Source organism: Rhopilema esculentum, chromosome 14 (genome assembly GCF_057945365.1).
Source record: "Rhopilema esculentum isolate cy_ngs chromosome 14, ASM5794536v1, whole genome shotgun sequence".
Classification (NCBI taxonomy): Eukaryota; Metazoa; Cnidaria; class Scyphozoa; order Rhizostomeae; family Rhizostomatidae; genus Rhopilema; species Rhopilema esculentum.
In genome coordinates this window covers 3757179-3784987 of record NC_142828.1, presented here as the reverse complement: position 1 = coordinate 3784987, position 27809 = coordinate 3757179, and the positions used below count along the sequence as shown (strand labels likewise).

Genomic DNA, 27809 nt, shown 5'->3' with positions numbered 1-27809 from the left:
CACTGAAATAAATGAAGGCTTCTGAAGACGAACATATGGATCATCAGGTTTGTTTTAATCTTTTTCAAATTTTATAGACTTGCTACTGCCGACTACACGTCTACCTTGACTGCAATACTTATGATTATATTTTCATTTAAGATACATTTCAAGTTAATTGTTAAAATTAAATATATATGACTTTTGAACACGTATTTACATAGCATCATTCATTAAATACGTAAGTTGTGTCGATGTAGTCTTTCAAACAAAATGAAAGAAAAAATTGAAATGATGATCAAGACGATGCTGCTTACAGAAGCATATTGTAAACAACTTCATAACTAACATCTCGAAAAAAAGCAACAAAACTTTAATAAAATTATTTGTACTTTCTGTAGATCTGTGACGCTCTTCATTAGATATCTGGGAACACACTACCAAGATTGGAAGCTCTTCACAAGGAGAAATCTTAAGTATAGCTGCTGGCGTTCCCTTCCCTAACTCTAAACTTTTGACTGATGACAATTTGTCTTAGCAGGCAAAACAAGAAGGCTAAAAGGTATAGGTTCCGTTGCAATGGATAGATCTTTCGGTGGCCAGCAATACCTCTAGAAACAGTAAAAAATATTCATATTACTCAAGTGGAAGGTTGCAGTTTTGACTGTATCACACAGATTCGTCCCTGGTCCCTTATCCCGACATGCTTTTGTTGTGATTTGAGAAAAATGTTGTCCAAAGTTGTCTTTAGAGAAAATGTTGTCCATAGTTATCATAAACGTCGCAAACTAACTGCGACTGAAAAATGCTTAGATTATCTAAACCTGGCAAGAACAACCGGTAATACTCCTTAAGAGGGATTGTTATTGAAGGAAAGGTTTGGAAAAGTGTTTTATAGTTGACACGACACTAATGACATTAGATACATGGAATGCTAAAGCAATGGTTGTTAAGGGAAGCATACACCCTGTAACTACTCAAAAACTGGAATCTTTCAAAATGATTTACAACAAAGCTGATTTAAACTTACATAGTACCAATAAGCTGTTTTTTCGCTATTGCTTTCAAAGCTCACAGGTAAGTGTGCCGAATGTTGCATAATTCAAAAACAGAAAAACAGGTAAGATTGTATTGAAAAAGAGTAGTAAGAGTTAGCTCCGACAAGATATTACGTAAAACTTTTCAAATGAAGCTGTTGCTTTAAATAGCATCTTTATATCTGTTTGCTGTATTTTTCTGATCATCCTCGTGCATAAACTGTCATTCGACATTAATTGTTAAGAGTAACAAGCCATCTCGCAGACGATTCTTCAACAAGAAATAAAAAAGTCTTTTTAGTGTTCTATTATTGCAAGGATTCTGTCGTAATATCGAGTTCTGTATATTCTGCAAAAAGTCGGGTCAAGACGACACCATACCAAGATAGCGGCAAATCACTGGAGAGCCAACTTTTTTATATAGGATAGGGGCAAACCGATCAACAAGGTAAGCAAAGACATTTTTTAATTTGCAATATCTCAACGGTACTTCCACAAGGAAATGTAATTTTTCTCTCTCTTTTTGCACGAGGTTGGCAACAGCTGCAAAGTCTCTTGAAGTAGAGGCCATATGCTGAAAAGGTTGGTCTGCTCTGTGATTCACAATAACCTTCACACTTAACGATGGTGACGGCCTTCTTGCAATTAGGTATGCCTGGAGGGCTTATCACAACAGTGTATCTCTTCTTGTGACACTTCTTTGGTCGCATGCAAGAAAACTCAGGACTGAGTAAAAGCATTGCTAGCAAGAGAACAACAGCCAGCCTTAGCTCCTTTTGGAACAACATTCCACCCATATCTTCTAGCGCGTAATGAATTTCTCCTAAAATGATAAAATATATTTTAAAACAATAGTAAATAGGATATAATTCAAAACATTTTGCGGAAAATTTCACGACAATTAAACAGTTTAGCATTTATGCAATTTTAGCATTGATAAACGTTTCTTCAAATCAATCGCAGGAATAACATTTGTGTAAACCAACTATAGTTCTTGAATAAGACAAATTATTTCCCTAGTGAATAATACGGTTGATAGTGAGTTGAAATTAAAACAGAAAATCAATATGACCGTTGTTTTAGAATAAAAAACACCATTTGATAATTTTCAACATTCCAATTTGGATCCCAGAGAGGGCACTAAGCACATAGACATACGCGGGGGGGGGGTAAGTTCAAGAATCTTACAGGCCACCCAAAAATATCAGCTCATTTTCAAAAGGCCCAAAATATCAGTTCTACTTATATCTTATACCCATGAATATCACAAATTGTAATTTCAGAAAAGATAGTATCACACACGTATCAGAATGGTATCTATTGTTTTTGCAGGACCCAAAAATATTATTTCTGATAAATATTTAACCCAAAAATATCACTTTGGGTAAGCATTTGACCCAAAAATATCGGACTGACCCACGTATGTCTATGTGCTGAGTGCCCCCCTCCCCCCTGGGAGATTCAGATGTTTATTGACCTGCTTGGGTCTTTGTTCACAAAAATAAAAATTCAGCGGATAACCGTTTTTATTGCAAAGCATAAAAGCAAAACCTCTCCTCGTCGAATAAAAATCAATCCTGACGAAAGAAGAAACTGTCTCCCCACTATATCCCTAACGACTTGTCTACTTGGTCACTTAGCATTTTTCAATGAATTTTTGATCAAGAAAGAACTATCAATAAAGTTATCTGGGCCGTCAAAAACTGGGGGCTGAAGCCCCCTCCCCAGTAATTGGCAAACAGTAGTATATTTCCTTTAATACAGTGCATTGAATGAGAAAAAATGCAATGGGCAGCCCCCCAATACGAATTTCGTTCCGATGCCGCTGAGTTACCAATAAAGCAGTGGCGAGTCTAGCCTTAAAAATCTAGGGGGGGGCTAGCCGGGGGCCAATGCTAGCTATTACTTTTCGAACTAGTAGAATGTAACGCAGTTTCGTAGTGGCTCAAAATTGGCAACACGGCGCCCCCTATTTTGGCGCCCCCTTAGAAAAGGATGGCCTTGATACAAATGTGTCCGGTGGCAAGAAAAGGTTTGGGACTGTACATTCTAGGAATGACCTGAAACTGCATTAGAATATCTACAATGTTCGTAGGTTCAAGCCCATGGAAGAGGAAGAATGTTGCTGGGGGCCCCTAAAGGTTGGGGACCCTTTGTTCTTTAACATTGGTACTTTACTCCAATGTTTTATCTGTTTAACAACAATATATGAACATTAGAATATCAACAGAAGAACTATACTTCTAAAGGTAAAAGGCTAAAAAGCTTTGTAAAGTTGATTAGTGCAAGTTGTGTCTTCTATCGAACCTCAATGAGATCAAGCAAATCATTCTGTCACATAGAGTTTCAGATCATAGAATTTCAATATGCAATTGTAGATTGCCAAGGTATATTTGGGTGGTATTGGTTTTTCCCTACGCTGGGTTCCAGGGCTAAAATGGTCTTCAATGGGATGCGGAGAAGTTGCTTTGGACTTACCCTGCGCAACGTACCGGCAGGGCCCCTAGCTTGTTAACCAGATAAATGCCATAAAGAATCGCATTGATCAAAATAGAAAAGAGCAACCCTTAGAAGGTCAAAAAACGATTGACAGCTATGGAAGAAAACATCAAATTTTAATGGTAGCTTAAAAACTTGGCCAAGAAGGGGGGCAGACAAGGGCAAAGAAAATTTCTGGGGGTTGGCCCCCCTGGCCCCCGTAGAAACGCCATTGTAGTTAGATGTGCACCATGGCATCACACGAATTTAACTTCATTCCATTAGAAGAAAACAGCGCCAAACAGGCCATGTGCTGAATTTTCTCCGAATCTTGCAGTGAAAATAACGTAAAGATAACGATCTTGCATTTAACACTAATACTTTTCATTTCAGCGACTTTTGTGCAATGCATTTTACATTCGTATTTTATCATTTAAGGCTGAATGGTGAGAGCTTAATCATTTTACAAGAAGCCATTTATTTGAAGGTTTTGATTACAGCAATGAAAATATCAACAAATATTCTTCCCTACCCAAGGTAAGCAAAAAGCTAGACAAATATTGAGGTAAAATAATTAAAAGTATATAAATAAACTGAAATTATAAACAGGCTAAGAGGGGCAACGCGATAGGTAGAGCCATCGGTGATATTTTCGCTCTATGCCCACTCCAATAAATTTTCAAGTTCAACGTCCACCCTATGTAAAATCTGATCCAATTGATTGGCGAACAGGGAATAACGGCGAAAGTCCATATTCGTGACACGTCCATTTACCGCCACGCAGCCTTTGGCGCAGCTGTCGTGGTTGTAAAGGAAATTGACAACCAACGTGGCGAACCTCAAAGGACAACTCGAGACTCGAAAGATGCTCTTGGCAATGAATTCTTGCCTCGCAACGCAAAAGGTTTCCCATTACCAACGAATTATCTTGGCCATTAAAAATTCAAAATATTCTCAGTACGGGTATTCTTAACACGATCAATCAAATTTGCTTCTTATACAAGTCTCTTTTTATCGACGAACCGTGGAGATGAGTGACTCGTTCATTCTTGGCAATACATGAGCACTATGACATACATTTTTGTTGCCTGTGCAGCCGTAAATTGCTAAATGCGATAATGTTCACTAATAATAGTACAATAAGTCATTAAATTGATATAAAATAAAAAGAACGAAAGTTTCTAAAGATTCTTGCAGTTTGTATGAAATTTTGAGTCATACTTACACCAGACAGAATTTAACAATAAAGGACAAGAGTACCCCAATAATGGCCTCTGATGGTCAGGATGAAATTGCACAATATGACGGGAAGGATCTCAATAACAGCTTTGCGTTGCTTCTATTGAAAGTGAACAATTCGACGAGGTAGATCGCGGTAATGGTCTGGGAACTTGAAAGAACCGGACAAAACAATCAGCGAAGTACATTAACGATTTTCCACTCGCTGGTTCTGAAATTCATGGTGCGGTTTTTATGGTTAGATAAAGACCAATCTCTTTAACAGCGTAGGATAGGATCATTAAGGAGAACACCAGAGAAAAAGATAAGACACACAGCTTGCCTAATTCAAATACAACGTCCCGTTCTGTAATGAATGGTTCATGAGATGAAAAGAGGCAAATGCCAGTGCTTCTGCAATTTGTTTTGACCTCACTAAAAAGGATCATGCAGGCAACGCTGAACAGGGCGGGTTGGAGGGGCTTTAGCCTCCCTTTTCTTGCGGAAAATGAAAAAATTACCAATGAATCACCAATCAAGGCTCTTTTTATTTGGTTTTAGCTCCCCCAACCCCTTTTTAGAACCCCCATTTTCTCAACGCTCCTATACGGGAATCGGATATAGCGTCATCGCATAAAAGTTGAGTTGTCACTCGTTTGTTGTGTAAGAAACACCTTTAAAAACGTAGCGCTAAGATGACCATAAAATTAAGAAACCATGGTATTGATCACCATCGACCTCAAGGAACTGCTTAAAAAATTTAAGATGGGGTGGAAATGATTCTTTTGGACGACGATAGGACTCTATTTCCGTTCAATGGAAATAGGTAATTATACAAAGCACTTGTTAGATGACATTTTTCACAAGGGGGTATCCAGGCCCATCGAGAGCCACCTCTGGCCCTGGGGCTAAAAACAACACGGGCTGGGTAAAATCTCTTGAGACCCGGGCTCCGGGAGCTTACCCCGGTTACCCCCTCTCGACGTTGCTGGGGTATAACACCCCTCACACCTCCCGAACCCTTAAAGCAACAGGCCTGTCGACTTCATTTTAGCTCGTATTACGTTTTTGTGTTTGTAAAGGTAGCCTTTTAGCATTCGGTATTTAAAAAACCTTTACGAGACTTTTAGCAGGAAAATAAACGTAAAATTAAGAATCCAAGTGCTTTTTCGAGCTTAGTATGGAGGGAGGGAATGCCCCCCTCATTTCATACCATCAAAAATTTCTGATAAATTTCGCCACACTTCTATAAACCACCAAACATAAGAGTCAGCAAAACTGAACTCTTGGGATTACTCATGGTCCAAGTAATTGACTAATGTGAGTAACCATAAAACCTCGATACTTTTGAGACAACACGACATATGGAAGGGTGACATCAGATCAGTGCATGGCGAACAGCAACTTCAGTACAAAGCTTTTGGGTGGCTATCTTCGACACAAAAGATTGCACAGAGAATAATAGATATTGGGTGGAGGACTGCGTTTCAAGGATAGATTTAAAAACAATTGATAAGAAGTTTCGATGTGGTCTTGATAGATAGTAGTGACTGGATTTTAAATGTGATAGGGGATATGATACGATTTGAAAAAAAAACAAAAAAGGAAATAATTGGCAGAGAAAGAAAATCGAGAGTTTCAACGAGCGGTACCAGCACCCGATAGTTTAGCAAGTATTCGAGTGCCATGACTTTTAGTCCTTTGAAGAGGGGAGGGAGGTAGGCTTATAAAAACAGTCTATGGATAGAGAGCTGTTGAAATTGCTTGAAATTTCAACACAGTGGCAGAGCATTCAGCGTCTCTTGTATGCATAGATGATACCCGTCACAGTTTTGCTTAATCGAACATTGCATGAAAATGCTAAGATCATCTAAATTTTGCAACAGAAGCAATCAAATAATCTCATTTATATAATTTTAAGCTCTTTTCATTCGAATTCAAAGTTTTTTGAACAAATGCTAATATATTTATAAATTTCACATATAACCCGAAAGCTATGAAAATAACTGTTTACCGGTTGGTCTGTCATAAAGTGCTCTATTCCGTATAGGCAGAGCTGTACACGCTATTTGGTGTGAAGAACAGAACGGTTCCAAGGGCCTACTCCGAATTTCATGCTTAATACGATCATCAGGCATCTGTTATGGAATCTTCAGTTATGCGAAACATTTCTCTCTCAAAACATCAAACGGTCTCGGGCCATCTTAATTTTAAACGGCAAGAAAGCTAAAACTTAAAGCAAAAAACAAATACTAGATAAAATACTAGATCCGTTCCAAGGTACTACATAATATACGGGTAATGCAGCGATTTGTTACCCTGCAATATGCCACTCCTAATCTGAGGTGCAATCAACAAAGCTTTTGCTTTTCTTAATAGGTTTTATCTACAGCTATCTTTTGAAAATTTCAGAGATATTTTTTTCTGGAAAAATTACTGAGTCTTACGATAACAAACGTTTTGGCGTATGTTGCCTGCTGCTTTTGATCAAGATATTAAGAGCAAAGCGATTTTTTGGTCTTACTTGCAGCCTTTGAACAAAAAACCAAAGTAAGGCATAGTGATCAAAATTTAAAGACATTTGCATTGGCTGATATGGTGCTTTTAAAAGCAAGTGAGAAATCGGCCGCTGTGATAGAAAATCGTTTGAGATGGATTCTAAAAAAATGAGTGGAAATATCAAAGCGAGTGGAAAAAAAATGAGACGAAAGCAAAGCTTGTCAAATGTTATTTGATGATTAGCAAATTGGTTGTCATTTCCTAAAGCAAACAGGATTATTTCAAAGTTAAAAAGAAAAATTTAAGATATATTTCAGCCATTCTTAAACTCGACCAAACGAATATTAGCGTCGTAACCTAAAAATTGTCTTCTGATTCAACTTGGTAAAAGAAACGCATGCTGCAAACTTTTGCGTAAATCATTTTTTGGCTTTGTATACTTTGTTACAGTTTGAAGCTTTTAGTCCCCCTCCCCCAGATAGGTATCCCTGGCCTTGGACATGTAAATCCGTCGGGTATTGCACATTAAGCCAATCCCTCTAACATCAAGGCAGCAAAATTTTTCTAAATGTTATCATCGCCCTCCCTTTTTCTCTCCTCTCATCCACCATTCCTAAACTTTTTTCATGAAAATAAGCGTACGTCATAGATTTTATGAATATAGAGTCTAAAAAGAAATAGTAGGCCTGTTTATCTTATCTCTAAATTAACCTGGTAAGTATGAGATCCAGCTATGTAAAAGTTGATACATATATATTTATATATATGCAGGAGAGTAACGGTGAATCGAAGCTCACTAAAACAAATTCTCCGCAGCCCATTTCGAGGCTTACACGAGCCAATCATGCTCATCTCGACGTAGTACTTAAAGACTCGCTCTACTGCCTGACTCACAGGTCAAACCAGAGTCAGACTCACTCTCACGTCAGACTCCCTCTCAGGTCAGAGTCACTTCCAGATCAGACGATAACCAGACTCATTCTTACGTCATACTCACTACCAGGTCAGTCGAGTTCCCAGGCCAGTGCCAGACACACTCCTGGGCTAGAGTCATTCCCAAGTCAAACGGGAGTCAGATTCAGCTTCACGTCAGATTCTCTCTCAGGTCAGACTCGCTCCTAGGTCAAAGCGGAGACAGAGCGGTCACAGTCACTTCAACGTCTCATCAGAGGCAGACTTACTACGTAGGAAATTTTTTTACACTGGTTATGGTTAGAATTGGCAGAGAGGCGTGCTTATGACTAATGCAAAATAATTCTTAAACCGTAGCTTGCTCTTAAAACGGCGATTTTGGAGTGTATTATTGTCTTGTTCTGTATATTCTGACAGTGGTTTAGGGTACTGACTTTACTATGTTACGACGTTACTTGTGATAATTTCTTGTGAAAACCCAAATGAAATGACCATCACTGGCTACTACTCGTTTTAACTGAGATTTTCTTGGCTATAGCGAGAAACTCGCCATAAATAATGCCATTTCATTGGACAATTTCTTTGTTACTAATAAGAGCTCCTGTTTAGAGAAGACAGGCTTCGAGGAGAGAAAGATATTCATTTGCCCGTCTTGGGCACTGCTTTGGAAATGATTTGGTACTTTTTGGAAATTAACAAGGGTTTCAATGACCCCCAAAAACTCAAACGCAACCCAAATTGTTTCTCTTTCAAAGAGGCAAGCATCATGCAGACGACTGTGGTAATGGCAATAAGTATGATATGGATTATGTTGATGGTGATTATTATTATTACGAATATTATTGTGATGCTCTTATGAGTATAATATGAGATGCGATGATTTAGTTTAATGGCAATCAGTATAAAAGGCTACTATCTCTTATATACTTTATCGGAATACAATCTTAATAACTTTACATTGCCCGCTACGACAGCAAACAGTGATAAGAAAGCGTTGTAGTGGATTAGCTTTGCCCGAGGAGAAAACAAAAGCGAGAAAGACCATGAACTTATAATGAAGTTAGTGAGTAACTTTGTAAAAGAATGACGAAAAGCAACCAGAAAAAACAGTTAAAGGAGTAATGAAATAAACTAATAAAGCCACTTAAAGATTGATGGAACGTCTGTCAATTCTATTAGAGATAATTACATATGAAAAGTTTTCCTAAGAAAGATGAAAGGCAGTTCTGTTCCTTTAGACATTGATTGAAAATGAAAGAATTTCATTTCCAATAGCGTAACGGTATAGAACCCAACTCATGATAGGAAGTTATGTAAAGGTCAAGTCCAGGCTCCTAAGAGGAGAGACGGGGCTTCGAGCCAAAGTCGGCTGCCATAGGTCCCTATTAAGTTATTTGGTTCTAAACAAACCTTATAAAATGTTACGTTTTATTCGTCCTACAGACATATGTAGACATGTTTAGGTTAAGTCCACAGAAAGTTTTAGGTTTGGGGAAGGGTCAAAGTTCATTGGAAAACTCTGAACGTTTATCCTGAGGGTACTGGAAGCCCCTGTAAGCAGGGAAAGGGGGCAAAGTGCCTCAAGGCATTGAGGTCTAGGGGGCCTCAAAAAGTAATGAAATCTATTTTAAGAATGAAATTAATGAAACGTAGCAAAAGTATGCCTAAAAAATTGTAAAACGCTCTAAAAGATTGCAAGAAATGAGTGCAAAAAATATTCTGAAATGTATTTTAAGATAATCTAAAGGGCGTGGTCGCAAAAAATTTCTGCTCGCTCCACTTGCAGGGGGCCTCGTCTTTCGGTTTTGCCCCAAGTCCTCCGAAACCTATTGGCGGCCCTGCCTATAAGATCTGCTCATACAAACTAAGGCTCAATTCAAACGTGCTGAGCTATTTGAAGAAATGAGGGTATCTCATTGCTCAAAACTTGACTTCTAGAGTAAAATCAAAGTTGCTGACGAGAACAAACTCTTTGATAAAAAATCAACTGCATCAAAATGCCACACTCAAAAATGATATATTTTAGGCCACGCCCTATTTTGTCGGCAAATTGGTGACTGGCACCCCCCCCCCTCAGTGAAAGTTTTTAGCGACGGTCTTATTAATCTTGTTGTGGAAATCATTCAGGATAATTTCATTTTCGTCGTTTTGCCTATGATTGCCACAGCCTCGCCAAATCCCATTGACGGAAGCAAAAAATCTTTGCTGAACTATCCCTCAATCGCGTAAAATTTTATTCAATATGAAAATTACATTATGGATTTCTCAACCAGGAAAAGAAAAGCCGTACCCCTTTGCTCTTGAATATTTGGCTAAAATTCCTGAAACACATTAATTAGTCTTGGCATAATTAAAAAAAACAGAATCTTAACAATTTGGCATTTTTGGATGACATCAGGGGCAACGACAGAATTAATGCCCAAAATATCAAAATTGTGATGAAATCTAGAAAAATGCGACAAACACTTAAATTTTGTAAATATGGATGGCACCAAATTCTTGTTGAAATAACAACAATTAGCATTCAGTCTGACACATTTCGTACAACTATTTCCAGAATCCTACTGGCAGAAATCTCGTTTTGGTTAGCCTCATTTTAACGTAGCAACAATGATTTCTCGTACGATCTCTACTAGGCAGGGGGGATTTCTCCTTGTGAAACTGATAATAAAACTCTTTTTCACTTCCAAGTTGAATTACAAGCTCTTTTATGTGCCATTTTTTAGTCAGTAAATGCGGAGTCGAAGCAGGGGCTCAAAGTCCTCTTTTTCTTTGAATGAACATGGCACAAAAACGTTTACTTTAATGAAAGATTCACCATTCACGCATGAAATTATTGAGGTATAAACACCAAAGCCAAAAATTAGCGAGGAAATCAGTGAGGTAGAATGCTTCCTGAATACTAACAATACTAGCATAATAACATAAACTAGCACTATACTAGCATAATAACATAGAGGTAGAATACGAACATAAACCCAACTAAAGTGGATGATATCTTCATTACCCTGGGTACCAGACTCACTTTATAAAAAATAAAACGATTGTTTTATATAGAGTGAGTCTGGTACCCAGGGTATATTTTCATCAACTAACAAGAGCCTGTGTTACTTGGCCAGTGGCCGTTTAAAATTTTCCTTAAAGCCAGTATCATGGCTTTGAATATATAAGCATATGTCTACTTTATACTATTGCTGAATGTATTGACTTTTCATTGAAATATCGGCATTGAACTTGCCTTCTGTAACTTAGAACATATCATTGGTGACACTAAAAAGTGCTGTTTTGTAGCCCTGACCGACGATATCTCGCTCTCCGTTTCCTGCCGCTGTTGACGGAGGGTGCGGGAAATCACATCATGAAAAATCCTTTTTGTGTTTATAAAACTTTAGAAAATAGCAAGAGGATGCAAAAGCCATCTTTGAATGTTTTAGGAATATTAAGGGGTGTAAGCAATAGTATTACAACGAGGCTAAACTGTTAATGAATGTGGCAAACAAACTAGCTCTCTAAATTTCGATTCACAGTATCACGGCTTATGATGGCGTAAATCTGAACCAAATAAAAACGGAAATTCGATACGCAAGTGGATGTTGCTGAAATAGATTAAAAAGTCTGCCATTTACATTGGATCGCCCAATCTTAAGACTGCCATGCTGTTAAACATGAATTGAAAAACGGAGAACAAAAAACCTTGCCTTACAACGTACATAACGTACTTTCCAAGAATTGGCCTATACAAGGATTCGGCTTGGTAGCTTGGTGCCAAATGGAAAGGGCGCGCCAGAGAAATTTAGTCCAAAACTACAATTGAAGTATTTATCCTTCATAGCTTCAAGCGGATACAGCAATCGTCTGCTAAAATGAGGAAACTCTGTTTTCGTCTGCCCCATTTGGCATTGCAATCTGCCTAAACTAGTCATTAACTTCTGTGCTTAGTTTATGATGAGCAAGTGCGAAACACATAAAAAGAAAATAAGGTATATATGTCGTACCCACCGAAGATCTGCAATGAAACTTCAGGACCGTATTTTGCCTTTGTAACAGACGGTGCCACGGGTAAGTGTCTCAAGGGTGACTGTCAAACAACAACTTTTTGTTCGTATGGAATCCGCCTGCTTTGGTCGAAATTGGCTTTGTGAATACGTTTTTGTTCTTGCTCATCTCGCATGTATCGGAAAAACGAATAAACTTCAATAGCCAATAACAATAAGTCTTTGTATAATGGACAAGAGGCTTTTCAAGCATATGAAAAGGCTTTTTCAATGAAAATCAGTTAACCAGACAATGAGAATTTTGAATTAAAACAACACCAAAGTGATAACTTAGTGTCTCACAATGCAAATTCTGCGGAGGAGCAATCGATAGTAATCTTTGACAAAGTTACAAGGGTTGCATTTAAAACGTTATTTCTCATTGTCGAATTCAGCAATCTCATTCTCTCCTTTGAAAAATATTGATTTACGTCACAAAATTTGGGGGGCGGGGGGTTGCGGGAGTGGTAGTATTCGTGAAAAGAAATGAAAGATCTAAATGGACAGGGAAGGTCCAGGGGGCATGGTCCCAGGCCCCGCGCTTATGATGGCCCCGGGCCCCGCAGTCCCTAAAACCGCCACCGTAAATGGAAGATAACATAAGGTTCAATGCGTTTGCTGGTTTAAAGGCTCAAAAAGTCAGAGCAACACCCATTGATTTAAAGGCAGTTGGAGAAAGCACAGAAAACAGCTTATAACTACGTATTTATTATACAGGGAACAAATTCGTGAAATTAGACAAGTTTGTTTTGAACAAAACACAAGTGTCATAATTCGTACAATTGACTATCGCGTAAGCAAACAAAGATATTCATATCTTCCGGTGATGTAATAATTATAACAAGTAACATACTCAATATATGCATATCATTACTTTAATCAGTCTCTTTCTGTAGTATATCTTCACCAGATCACAGTCAATTAAACATCACAAACAACTGAAGATCATCGGTTATTTGTAGAGTCATTTAGTTTAATCTATACTATAACTCATTATATCGTACGTACAATATTTGGCACAAAACAGTCGTACTGGATGATGAGTAGCTGGGAAATTGGTTGTTGGATATTTGCATGAATGAGAAAGGGGCGGTGCAGCATGCATAGCAGGACACGGTGGTAGCCGCGATTAGTCCTAAAATAATTAAATTGTGATATTGCTGGAATTAGGCGGATATCTCATCACATTTTACGATCCAACTATTGGCTGCCATTCACCTGATTGCCCTTCTACATGCAGGTTCGTCTTTAGGTAGGGACATAATTCTAGGGACAATGGTACCTGACTGGGACATTTGGTATCTCTAAATGTTTAGTTATATTTTCGAAAGACAATTTTAGAAATCAAGTCGTCATTTGCCCTTTACACGACAGGCTATAAAAAATATAGTATTATTTGCATAAACTAAAAGTTTTTTAAATAATCTGGTTGATTAATCATATGGTTCAGTTGCGGATACTTCGATGTGTTGGAAATATACACCCTTACCAGACTGTCAAGATACTCTAGAACATTCTAGCTTAATCTTTCACATCATTCTAGTATATTCGTAGTATTTGCTCATTTCTATTTTCTGCAATAATAATTACTTCTGCTTTCTCAAACATTCTGGAACAATACTTTTCTAGAAACTTCTAGAACATTACAATAAACATATAAAAGAGCATTGCTGTATTAGGTTAGTTAGTTGTTCATATTATTACCTCTGTGTTAATCAAACTGCGTTAGTCTGTGAATACCTTCAACACGATGTTAATCTATATGATGGTGGGAGAATAGCACAAGGGGTCGGGCACATTTTTGATTTAGGGATCGCAAACTGGGAGACACTTGGCAAACACGGTTAGCAATCTTCTTGATGTCAACACTTTCAAATTCAGTTTCATGGTGAACAAGCATGTCTTATAAAAACATTATTCTTGAGAACCCTTTCAGATTGCAAAAAAGCAGAAATCATTAGAGCATTTGTACTTTATTTTCAATTGTTTCTATTATCGTATTGCGCGTATACGGAAGGTAGGTAAATAGTGTCTTAAAATAAAGAAAGTTGGCAGTTTTAGCTGCCATGGCTCTCTTGATGCCCCAAAAACTGTATCATTAAAAAGCTGCTTGCTCGCCCACCATCCAAGGTTCCGCCACTCGTAGCTTGTAACGAAAAGCTAGTTATTTTTTCAAGATGTCTAAATCCAGGTCTTGGGGTTTCAATAATTCTAAATACTATCTACTTGGTAGAGTCCAAGGTTTTTTTCATTGGCTTCATCGAAGTCAAGCTGCCGGGCGGCCTTAAGGGGGAGGCTTATCCTTTGCGAATCATCGTGCTCGATCGGCACTTTTTCCATATCCTTAGGCACATCATACTTTTTCTCGCAGCACCATTTGTAAAAACGGTTCTGAATTTCTTGCTTTTTGACTTCATCACTGGCGTCACGACAGTAGACCCGTATATACTGATCGTTGAAAGATTTTACGAAGTGTCGGTCTTCCTGGAACATTGACCCAGGTGAGATCTCAACCAGGGTCCCTTCCTTATTGATGAAGTCAATGTTCTCCAGAGGGTCATTCTTTCCATCCCCATAGACAACTGATATTACCTCCACAAAAATGTCATCTTCTATGATGTCTATCTTTAATTTCTGCCACTGGGCAATCTGTTTTGCTACTTGTTTGCAGATCTGATGATGCTCACGAGTCTCAAATCGTCGTGGAGGAAAACTGCATCGTCGTTGGCGGGATGTTACAGCATGCTGCTGACCAGCTGGGGATCCTTCAACTCCAGAGTCTACAGCATCATCTTCCATTATACCATTTCCTTCTAAGGGCTGCAGACTGGTTTGACCACAGAACTGGTAAAGCTTTCTCTCATTTATTCTCTTTAGGATCATCTTGGCTTCTTTCAATTTCTGGTCTCCTTTATCATCCTCAAACATTATCCGATAAATGATGTTGTCGGATAGCTTCATCAGCTTTTCTGGATTATCTTTCGCTTCTGATATTTCGAAGTGAGAGTCTGCATTATACATAGCTTCAGCAAACATCATTTCAATAGCTCTTGTTGTCTTGTGGGTGTACACAAGAGACTGCAGCGCCCAGGAGGAGTAGTACAATTCGCGAACTGCAAGCCGCTCCTTATATCTGATGCAAAGCCTGTTTTGGTCTTTTACCTGAAATTACATAATCCACAATTAACCTTTCAAGAAGAGTCTCGAAATCGAATAGTCAGCACTATTGAGTCATAACAATATTTTTAAAACAAACGATTTCATTAGCTATGTAATTTTAAAAAATTGGGGCCTTTGACTACCAATGAAAATACTTAAAAAGATGCTGTCATTGCAAGAAGCTGAAAAGAGAAATTTTAGAGCGCTTTATCAAACCAATAACTAGTTGTTCTTTCCAAACCTGGACTCCGTAACTTTCACATCACTTACATTTCTCCTTTCCATTTCTGTATTGGAAAAAAAAATGGTGTAGGGCCAATGGCAGCTTATGCCAAACTTTTTCAGAGAAAAGATATGCCGTTTATTCAATAGGAGATTAGATTATTGTTACGTTTCCATTTTTAAGAGTTTTATGTGCGTTTGTAGCAGTAACTCTATCTTTCATTATAATCGTTCTCAAGTTATTTCTTGTTTTAAGAATACTAATCATAAGCAGTTGCAAGTTCTTCATGTAAACTGCCTCACTAAGGTCCTCCACTATCAATGTTCCGAAATCATAAACATCACCTCTGTGTGCAGTTCGTTAAGACTTTTCACGAAGATGATTTTTCATTTTGCCTAGGGCTCTGTTACAAAACACCCATACTTAGTAGAAGAAAGTAAGTTCAACGGTGACCGGCAACTGTGAACAGTTCTCATAACTTGTTTGTGATTTCCAAGCCCATAAAAATTGAAATATGGGACAGAAGAACGTGTAGCTCCTGGCTTGCTTTCTTGCATAAGAAAATCATTTGTGGTTTAAAAGATTACATTTTATCCAATGTGACACCGTTAACTTTGTAGCGGTCTCTACAATGGTTCTGCCGTCAACTATATTACATATGAACTACTTTCTTTTATTTATTGTATATAGTTAAATGACATTTTCCCAATTTTAATCTCGATTCCATTTAGACAAGTTATGCAATTGTCTAATATTCTTAATTTTCTTGTTCCATAGTTATGTCATCCATGTAAATCATGCTGTCTAACAGAATGAATAAGACAGATCTGAAGGCAGATCTTTGTCCACACGGCAGTTTGAAGTTTTAAGTAGTTAAATGGCTTCAAAGTGACGTAAGAAGCAATGTTCTAGCTCTAGGTCTAGCGTAGGCATCAATATTAGAATTAAATAAACTCAGCAGGTTAGTTCAAGCACATGTTACTGATATTAGAGGTTTCAGTCAGCATCATGCTAAAATTGGCAATTTTAGGGGTATTGCTCCATAATCAACAGATTCTGCCACAATTACACATCGAAGCATTGTGCCTAATATGGACTTGACCTCATTTGTGGTGATGTTACTCCACAAAAAAGCAGGCCCTTTCTCAATGTTGCCCTGTATAGGCCACCTTGTGGCTCACTTAGCCCTTTTGATAAGTTGGAAAGAACCTTAGACGGGGCTTTACCAAACGGCATGTTTATAGTTGCGATCAGCTGATTAAAGGGCCTGCCCGTGTTACACAAAGCACGGCAACAGAAAAGGACAATGCTGGAAGTAAGAAAATTTAATGGAACAGCTACTAAAGGCCACACAACCATCAAGATGCGTGAATAAAATAATGCGATGCAAGCAGTTTCTTTTTTATGCTTCTTGCATTTGTTGAGAGCAGGTTCTTAGACAAACTTATAACATAAATGTTCTGATAGAATACTCAACCTTATTTTCCTTCGTTATTTGGTCACGAAAAAACTATGAGATATTATAAAAACTAGGGAAAGGCTTAAGAAGGCAGTTAACATAAGTTATCTTCGAAGTCTAATTGGTTTTGTATATATAGGCCCGTAATAAAGATGATTTATCAAAGATGATTAAATCTATAGATATAAAAACAATGCCTATGTGCGTAGCAAATGTGCGTAGCACGTTCATGGAATAGTTAGCCGATAGTACTATGGTTCGATACGGGCATAACTTGGCCAATAGGTTTGGGGGGGGGGGGGTGAAAAGGGTTTCTGCCCTGCAAAACTAAGTGGTGCCCTGCAGACCTCATAGCAAAGATTTGTCTATAGGTTACTAGTGAAAGCTTTACCAGTGTACATTTGTCTTTACCAAGGACAAACTTCAAAGCAATAAAAACAAACTTGAAACTTCATTGCATATGAAATATCTCTTTCTCTACGTGAGCGTAAATTATGTGCCAAATTTGATTTTACTTTGTAAAAAACTTGTATTTCATGGCATATGATTTTTGGTACATGATGTAGACGGCGCGAGGGGGGGGGGGGCTGAGAATCAAATTAAGTGAGGTAGGAGGACCCATCATGGTTGGGTCCGACTTGAAGAAAATTTTTCAAATTAAACCTGGTAAAAGGGCTAAAAAGCATCTCCAAAACTAAAATTTAGCAAAATACTACACTGTTAAAAAACTGATTATTGTTTATTGGGAAAAATAGGGAGGGGGATGTCATGCTAAAACTCTAGTGATAGACGTTGGGGAAGAAAAGAAACGGTAACTTTTTGTTTCAGATTGCACATAGTTGTGAATGATAGAGGAAGATGTTGCTTTGATTGGGAAAATTTTATTTCCTGAACAGAAATGTGCAGTTTCTTGTCTCGAGAAGGCCATGTTTACATATCCAAAATTAAAACATTGCAATGATACAGAAAGTGATTTACTGAATTAATGCAAACAAACAAAAAATAACAAAAATATACGTGAATAAGTTAGTAATTAGATCAAACAAAATCGGCATCTAAACAGTTTATTCTCTTTTTATTTCATACACTGTTAAAAAGTCATCGAAAAAATGATAAAAAAATCTTATCTTGACCAAAAGAGTGGCCTTCAGCCCCTTTTTCCGCCCAGTGACGCCGTGCCTAAAATTTACAACTTAGATAAATTTGTATAGACTCAACCGTGCCCTCATAAACATATGCATCAATCATTGCATCCATTGGCTATGACTTTCGGTAAGAAATGCTTTCGCTTTGCAAATAACGGAGCTCTTAACTGCATTTCTTCTTGCTGCCTACATTTTTGTGTTATAAACCTCTGCAACTTTATGCCAGAAGAACAGCGATTTAAGTGAATGTCCGAAACGCTGCGAGTCACATTTATTTTTGTTTCACTTGGGGCATTTCTGCCAAAAAAGACAAAAGTGACCTTTCTTTCGATATCTACATTGTAGAGATATTTGCCATTGGAAGCAAGAGTGGAACCTCGGCTTTTTCTCTATTCACTGACTTTTCTCTAGCTTAACCTTCTTCACTTCTCAGTTTTCCTCCATCTGTGGCACTTCTGCGTTTCTCGTGTTTGTTTGCTTGATAAAGATTGTGGAAATGTGCTCTTAAAAACTTGCTTCAAACTGTTTTCTATCTTTTTTATCTATTAATAAGCAAACGCTACGGTACTTTGAAGACAACATCTCGGCTAAATCGAGATGTTGGAAACTCGAGAGTCTAGCCAAACACGATGAATGCTGTAATGGACTATTCTTATCCCTATGGTTTTTGTTCAAGCTTTCTTCATTTCCCTGTCTTGTTATGTCTTAAGCTGGAGTTTTCTAAATGTTTTCTCTATACGTTATCTGCTGGTAATGATTTATCTGAGTAGGGACAAGTTGTATCTTTTGTTACCTCAAAGCACAAAGGCCAACAACATAAACTCGTGAGCTTTTAATCTGGCGACAGGTGTGGGATAACAGTTAAATATAATTTGAAAAAGTTGCCTGTATCCAGAGGATGCCAAAATTAATTTATAATTGAAAGTCATCTTTCTGATAGCTCTTTGCTAAAGGACACAGAAGTGAATTTCTTTTGATCTAAAAAAATTTCTTTTTTGGCAGTAAACGATAAAAGCAACAGATGATTGATTGATTTTCAAGGAATGGTTGATTTTTTCTGACTAGATCCTTTTAATTCTAGTCTAACAATAAACAGATAAATGCGATAAAGATAAATGATCTTACAAATGAAGAAACTAACCCAATTATACGCAATGAGACATATGTTACTCGACTGTTTAAATCATAACCTTTGTGCTGGATGATTAGCATTTTTTTCCTGTTCTCGATCAAACCTACTCTTCAAAGCAAGAGTTAATTATCATTCACAAGAGAGGGGGGGGGGGGAACTCGCCTTATCGCTACATCAGCGGGTAACTGGAGAAAGTTAAGGAGACGAATTATGTACCCTGTTCAGAAGACGAGTGTAGACTCCCATTGTTAAGGCTATTGTTCTACCCATTCGTCCAAAACAATGAGCAAAATGCATCATGTATTTGGGCGAAGACTCATGGGAAAAATTGAATTCTTATGGCGCTTCACTGCATTTAATCAAAACTATGATATATCATATTGCATCACACAAGCCAGGATTTCATTATCACGCTCTTCATCACACTATTTTTCCAAATGCCCTTGATCTTTTGATTTGTGTTTATTGCGGCAACATGACATAAGATACACCATGGATACACGAATGCTCCTACCACAGAATAGAGTCTTCGATGCTATTTTTTGCAGGCAAATTGCTGACATCGATTTCTTCTGCGCATGTGCATTTGACGCAAACTTTTGAAAGCAAGCGGACTTTGGCCAAAAAGCTGACTCGTCTTCCTAACAATATCCCCTTCGCGACTTCTTTGATTGTATGCTCTTAACTGCGGAAATACCATAACACAACCAGCTGCATTCCTCGGTAGATTTTCGGAATGTCCTTAAAGGTTGTCGATCATCTTCAATCAAGAAAAAACTTAGAAAATAGCACCAATTTTTCTGAAAAACTTGCATAAACCAAATTTTTACTGGCGCAAAGACGATACTCACTTTACAAGAAGTAGAAAATTGCTATATTGCTTAGATCTTTCATTCTTAAAATTCTGCTTCACTTTTTCCTCAACATGTTCTTTTACAACCCAAATTTATAATGTTCACGACAGTCATATCTCCTGATACTTGTGTCTCATATGCCAAAATTGACCATCTGACACTGCTGCTTCTAATACCAGCAGTCAACTACTGAATATATGCGCAGCCAGCGGATTGATTAATCTCCGGATTCAGAATATAACATAAATGCATAACTCTTCACTCCTGCTTTGCAGTAATCGTCTACAAAAATTTTTCGCCCGTGATGGAAGCTGGTGTTTCGTGTGACAATATCTGTCTACTAGATGCAATGCATCTTGGCACTCTAGAAATAGTTGCTGACTTTAACTGCTGCAAGGATGTCTTTAAATTTACCAGCTGTCATGGCGGCTCTTAGTAGGCCATCAATATGAAACACGATAACTCTCATATTTAATGCCTCTGTGCTTTTACTGGAGCAGGAACGAGCATGTCCTGATGCTCTCTTGTCCCTCATCAAAAACTTAGTAATCGTCAATTTTCATCAAAAACTCCTTTTTCAGATTTGCAAATATGACAATATCCTTAAAACAGATACAATATTGATTCCTCTAATCAGAGCCAAGAAAAGTTACGGTTCAACGGCTGAGGGCCACAGAAAGGTTATCCAGCGATGCAGTAGTTTTGAGGAAGAGCAATGCATAGTTTGATAAAAGTCTATAAAGTGAGAGGAATTTAGCTTTCTGCTTGAACTTTTCCTTGTTCTCGACAAAGCATTAAAACAAAACGGTTTTACTTAAATTCGATCTCTAAGAAACTGTTATTCAAAAGATACAAGTAAAATCTTGAGAAAAGCAATTAAGGCATAATTTCATCCGTAGGAAAATTGAGGCGTTTTCCAAGTTCATAACAAAAATTCAGTTTTAACCAGATCACATAAATTCAAAACTTGAGGAGATTGGTACAACATCTTGCCTGGCTTAATAAACAGCTTAAAACCGCTTGATGTTGTGCTTTCAAACACTTCTCTTTGACTTTATTCTTGTTTCTGTTACTTTCAGTTTCTTGCTATTCTATATCCCAAAGCATGTTGGAAAATGGGAAGGGGGCAGAGGAAAACGAATGAGCTGTAACAGACAATTTTGCAAATAAGCTCTTTCGTTTTGTAAAGATGTCTGTCACCCCCGTCGTCGGAGACCATTTTTCTTGGCAGTTAAGTTTTGTTGGTTTTTTGTTTGACAAATTTTGGGTTTTTTTAACCTGTTGACTCAAAGGATGCAACATTATTCTTTTACGCAGTAACTGGGAGGTAATCTGTTTAAGAACCTCGTTGAAATTTTTTGTACAAAATGCAAAAGAAACTCAGTTATCAGGTTTTCGCAAAGCTTCATATGATATTGGTGCAATCTTAATATTTTAGTTTTTCGACTTCATTACGTATAGTAGTGGATACCATATCTCCAACTTTATACACGTTTTATACGATAAAGTTTTAATTTGCTGCATTTTGTAATAAATCATTTCTAGCAAGATTCTTAACATGTTAACCTGATTTCAATGGTGTGTGTATTTTAATGACAACCTGAATCTTATTTCATTTGTAAGTAGAGACATTTGAACTTCTTCTTTTACCCTCTAAAATGGGTTGTGCAATGTATTATAGGCCAGAAGAAACGTGAAGTGCATGTGGGGTGTGTCCGCATATATGTATGATAAACGGCGTTGCCGAAGTCCGATGAAATCTTTTCCAATCCTCATGTAGTGTGCTTGCAACCCTTTATACTTCTTCTACCGAGGTTTAAGGTGACATTTATATGGATCTGTATAAACGAGACCGTTATCCTATTTGGGTATGACAAGCCCAACATATTTAAACAATTTATAGAGTAATTACACACAGTGGTGGCATCAGCTACTGCAGAGTGGACGAGTAATGGACGTCACCAACCTCGTTTCAGTGCTTTGCACCAGCTGAATTTTCCTCCAGCGGAAACATAATATTTTCCTACCTAACGCTTTTTATCTAACTTCTAGAAAAAAATATGTGTACCATGTGGGGAGTGATTACACCCTAAACGAGGCTACTTGCTCTCCTGACAGTCCAAAATTTAATCTTAAACAAAAATGCCGAGCTACGATCGCTAATCTACTTTAAGAATTTACGTATTCCATTTAAAATTGTTCCTTATTCTCTTCTGTTCCCCTATTCTCTCCCTGGTCTAATTTAGACAGCATTTTAAACTTTTCCTCATTCTCCATACCACCAATAGGCTTATTTACAACAAATCTTTCGCTAGGTCTAATCTTTGAAAGCCAAATTAGTGTACTGGGAAATACGGAGATGGAGTGACAATTCTGGAAATAACAATGACATACTGAGAATTTTGGCTTCAAAGAAACGAATATTAAGTTTTGATAAGCCAAACCTCTAGAATAAGCCCCCCTTTCGAATACACCCATCACTCGAGAACACTCCGGGCATATTTCAACGGTTGTAAGGAAATAGGTGTATTTAAAAAGAAATTCATTAGAGAAAAGCTCTGAAATCCGAATATACACTTCATTTGCTGCAAGAAAAATTAAAATGCTTATAGCCTAACTGTGCTAAATTCTTGTTCAAATTCATTTTGGAGACATTATTCTGAAATAAATAACATAGATAATTTCTGACAAATTCAACCTTTTTGCACTGCCATTTGTATATATCGCTCTGTATTATGCCTACTTCTAGCATAATGCCAAAAACAGCTGGTCTTAGGTCACACCCAAGAAATTTCATTTGTCACTCCTTGGGATGTTTAAAATGCAGTTTTCAGTTTATCTTTTTACTCTATTCCATTCTACTCAATTTGAAAGTAGCGAACAAGAAGCAATTATCCCGCATCCAAAGGTCTAAATATAAGACTAATAAAGTACCTCCCTGCAATATGTGAGCAAGCAGAGGCATCAACGAAACTGTTCTTTCAAGAAAAAGGGCCTAAATTTGCTCCAGGCCACTATGGCAAAGGGGCAGTAGTGTTTCCCTTTCTACTCAGATATGCAAAAGAGTTCAATACCAAGCGCCCCTGACGACGAGGATGGAAGTAATTACAAAAGGTATCCTTAGAAGTGGTCCCATAATAGCACGAGAAGATAAGAAAAGAAGCTCAGACAAGCAGAAGTGTCAGAACTTATCTGATATCATCCCATCCGGCCTTCTTTGTCCTAAAAAATTTGTTTATGGTTTTCTGTTTATGGCTAAAACGCCAAGCTTGTTGCTTTATCACGCCAAGCAAGGAAGCTTTATTACATGCTATCCGAAAAATTGCATCAAAAACAACTCTCGTGACATTTGCAGATGTGTCACTGGAAACTGCTGCAATTATATTATAAAGCAAGTTCATGTGTGTTACATGGTAAGAAATGACTTGGCACTTCTAGTAGCTTTTAAAAAAGCTGTTTAAAATTCATGGTCACATCTGATCTTCTTAACCCACGGGAAGATTTGTGCTCTTCTTTGTTGTTCATGGCCAATGTTCCTCTGATGCCTGCAACAGCTGTGCAATGCTAACGAAACACTGTTTGAGTAAAAAGTTTGTGAACGGAAACCATTCAAAGTTTCGTCAAATAAAATGCATCGTCAGACCTGTTTTGTCAATTAACAGAAAATGGCATATAACTAGTGCATAAGGTGGAAATCATAACCGAAAAGAACCAACACGTGAATTTTCTCTAAAAAATCATCAAAATACTGAACATTGTATGGCGAAAATAACTGCAATTACATATAACTTTCGGCCAGGCAATTGTAGGCGAGAAATTTTAGAAAACTAAGCAAGACCTACAAAGATACAAGCCCTACCGAACAACACTTAATCTAAGGGTCTTTCCCGATTCACAAGTTTGTATGGGGAAAACTGAAAATACCAAGAAAGAAGCTCGGAAAAATTTGCTGAGGTCGGCAGTTGAAGGTGAGGTTGAAGTAGTTGTTTCATTTTCAGAATCCAGGAAAAGTTGCGGTAGCTGGCCTTGAGACAGCGAGGTAGGTCATTGGTTAGAAATACCGCACCACGACCACGCCTCGCTGCGTTATGCTATATCATGACAGAGTCCAAATGTGGAGTCAAAAACATTGAACTTCCAGTACATTTTTATAAGAATATCTTAGCTTTGTTCAGCTTCGATACTCCTGAAAATTTTCACTTTTAAGCAAAAATACATTCTCGAATTATTCTTAGATGTTAACAGTTTTGAGGCTCATTATCTTTTAAAACTGTACAAGCTGATTAGCTTAGTAGGGCACTGTCTAAGGAGCAAAATGAAATGAAAAATGACCTGCTGCTTTGGTCTCTAGAACGGCAAGGAGTGTAGAGGACGATGACCTCCAAATAACTACATCTGACAGAACCAAAAGTAATAAAAAAAGAAGACAGAAAATGAAGAATACGACGGATAAATAGGATCCGACGAAAGCTTGTTATTTGTTATTAATTCCAAAGGCGCTCGATTCAGCAAAGAGTCTTCAGGGAAAATAGCAGACCCTACTCCTATCATAGCCACCCTCTCTGTTCAAACAGCCCTGCTGCAAAGAAACAATAAAAAGCCTAACAACACACAAACGAAGATGAAAGATGTGTTCAATCTTCAAAAACCACGCCCAGAAACGCACCCTGGTATTCAAAACATTTATTCAAAACATTTATAAATACTCTGAAAATAAAGAGTATGAGAAAGGTTGTTGACAGATAGTTGTGACACTGAGACTTTCCTACCAAATGAGAAGGCAAGGCACAGAGACGAAAAAGTTGCCTCACTCTTTTGCAACGCAAAATCACCCGACCACAGCTGAGACCACTATTTCTTGGAATTTTTTCAATAACAAAGAAAGGAATACCTTGCAGATTTTGAAATTTTCCATGATGCGGCGATAGTTGAAGGCACTTTTGACTCCAACATAGTAGCAATCTCTCAGGATTGAATCGAATACATTGCAGTCGATGCCGTTGCGCCGATTTTTCACTATTTCGTAGAGGAAGCGATTGTGTTTCTCTGGTATTCTTCCAACCATAGCACACTTAATGAACTCAATTTCACTCGCTTGGATGTTATACTTTGCAAATGTTTCCTTTACCCTATCTTCCTGAATAATGCTTTCAAAGATAGCAACCGATGTGGCATTGTGTCCCCATTCAGTACCTTTGAGCCGCCGCAGGAATTGGTCCTGATATACCCTTGACAATGGTCCATGGCCTAGATCGTGACAGAGCGCGGCAATTTCCAGACACAACAGTCTTTCTTCCGTTAGCAAATGTGCGAAGTCAGGGTTTCGCTCTTTCAAAAACTTGAACAAAATACCTGTCAAATGACAGACACCAAGCGAATGCTCAAATCTCGTATGCACACCACCAGGGTAGACGTATGGCGTTGCACCCAGTTGTTTGATATCCCTCAGTCGTTGAAAATGCTGTGTGTCTATGAACACCAGCAAAATCTCATGGAAGTACATCGGTCCATGAATAGGGTCGTTTATTACCTTTCCTTTGTCTGAGAGACTGCATTCTTTCTGGAGCATGGAAGCTCTTGTAGCCGACATATTTGCTTCGGGCCTACTTCAATGCCGATCAGGTTTCAAAAGACATTTCGACCAGTCTGTTCGTAAGAACGTCAACAATAAAATCCAGTTTGATCCTGCAAACGTTTTGGCCTTTGAATGGTGCTTCCCCTAGGCCTTAAAGCAGAAATCCCCGATGATTCAATTCTTTTGTTTAAAAAGTCATGTGATTGATTTCCGCAACCGAAACAAAAACTATCCATATCCACCTGCTCTTTTTCCGAGAACTCAAAACAGGGGACTGGGGCGTTTTCGTACGCGTTTCCAGCTGTTTACATTGATATCTTTTTCTGGATATTTTCATAAACTTAGTTCTATTTGAGATAAAACGATGACCGCTAAAATGCGGTTGTAAAGAACAGATATATTTCTGATTTGATTCTTTACAAAGTGCTTATTGCCAGGGTTGTTGTAGTATTACAATAACAATTTCTTCGTAAAATGTTTCTAAAAACAATAGCAAACTATTTGACATTAACAAACTTTTTGGCATTAAAAAGGGGGCACAGCCCCCTAGATCTACACCTCTGCTTGCATCCACAAGTGATTTTATCTATAACTTTTTGACGCATCACTCTGAAAGATGGGATGAATGATTGATGAGCAGTTTTAGTGGTCCGTTGGTTGGGAGGGCGGCAAGAGGGGGAGAAAAGGAACCTGGATCACAGTAGCGCTAACCAGGGACCGCGGAACATATGACGGATTGAGAGGAAAGGAGAGGTTTGCAGTGGGGGAGGGGGGGGGGTGGGATGTTTTGGTGTGTGCCGTCTCCGACATACTAGAGTCTAGGAACAAGATGATTTGTTGTACCGAGGGAGGCAACAATAAAAAGATGATTCGTTGTTTAGTGTGTCAGGCAGTAGACAGGATGGTCGTTTATTGTACAGATCAAAACCAAATTATATAGAAATTTGAATAGAACCATATTGTGAGTTATTTTCAATAAAAAACGAAATGATGCAATAGTTAAGAAAGTAAGGGGAACTTACAAGCAAACATATCGTCGTATTTTAGGAACAAATTTTTTTAGCTTCAGGGGAAGTTTTTCGCTGTTTCAAAGGTCTTAAGAATTTTTCCGAAGCTAGTCCCTGCGACAAGATCAAAGCTTTGAAGTTTTCTATCTATAAATTCTTCTCTTTTGGAGGGGCAAATAGCAATGTGACTAAAATTCTTTGAATCCAACAAAATTTCATTATAAAATGACTTGCCAATAAACGGTCAGAAAACACAACATACCAACCTTCTCTACCAATTCACTGCTAGTTAAAAACTTAAGAACAAAAAAAATACTGCGGTTTAATTGATGTGAAAGTGCAGTGCTGGGAAAACTTTATTTTATTTATATTCTTAAATAGCTGCACCCTTCTAAAATTTTTAGTAATACAACTACACTCTTTGTTTCATAAGAACCAGATAGTTGTTTCCTATGCTAGATCTTTTTATTTTTCGGATAATGAGGCTTGAGTGTGCTTAATGTCGCTCTCTTTTCACCATTGGTTATTCTAGATACCGTAAATTGTTGCTAAATGGCAGTTTTGCCACAGTTCTGCATTAAATTTTCAGTAGCTCGAATGCTTAGCTGTTAAAGATAAAATTTTGAAAAACACATTTTAAATTCTTCCTATCTTCCATCTGGCTTGGAACGGTGATCTTATAAATACTGTTCTTCCAAAAATTGTAGTTTGAACAACAAGTGTAGTTTATCTTTTAAATCCAAGCACTTTATTTATTACTCCGTGAGTAACTTTTGACAAATCTACAAACTTCAGCATATGTTTCATACTGATTTTGTTATCTTTTTTACTACTGTAATGCACAATGAGGCTGACAAGGAATAAGATGTTGCCGATCTGCAGGAAAACGGAAGATGTAAAAGCCCCTTTTTAATCTTTTGAAATAAAGTTACACTCACTTTACAAAGAAAAAAAACGAGTACATCCATAAATAGGCCTTTACTAAATACGGCGCATTGAGAGATACCAAAAGCGTATGCCTGCATGGAAAAACTCCCTTTGCCAACCAAAAATAGACGGACATTTCCTTGTGTTCCTGACTACGTATTCAGCGCATTG

General features: G+C 37.8%; 1 protein-coding gene across 2 annotated transcripts; it reads right to left on the bottom strand.

The window, feature by feature from the left end:
* Positions 1–48: 48 nt before the first annotated feature.
* On the bottom strand, positions 49–27689 carry LOC135696506 (deoxynucleoside triphosphate triphosphohydrolase SAMHD1). 2 transcript variants are annotated; one of them, XM_089112428.1, is made up of 3 exons: positions 25021–27689; positions 12119–15319; positions 49–1839 (listed from the first exon to the last, which is right to left on the bottom strand). In XM_089112428.1, the coding sequence occupies exons 1-2, from the start codon at positions 25717–25719 to the stop codon at positions 14369–14371; spliced, it is 1650 nt and encodes a 549-aa protein (XP_088968554.1). In that variant the 5' UTR covers positions 25720–27689; the 3' UTR covers positions 49–1839; positions 12119–14368. The 2 variants fall into 2 exon arrangements, with proteins under 2 accessions (XP_088968554.1, XP_065071985.2); XM_065215913.2 differs by having other exon boundaries at positions 12123–15319.
* Positions 27690–27809: the final 120 nt, after the last annotated feature.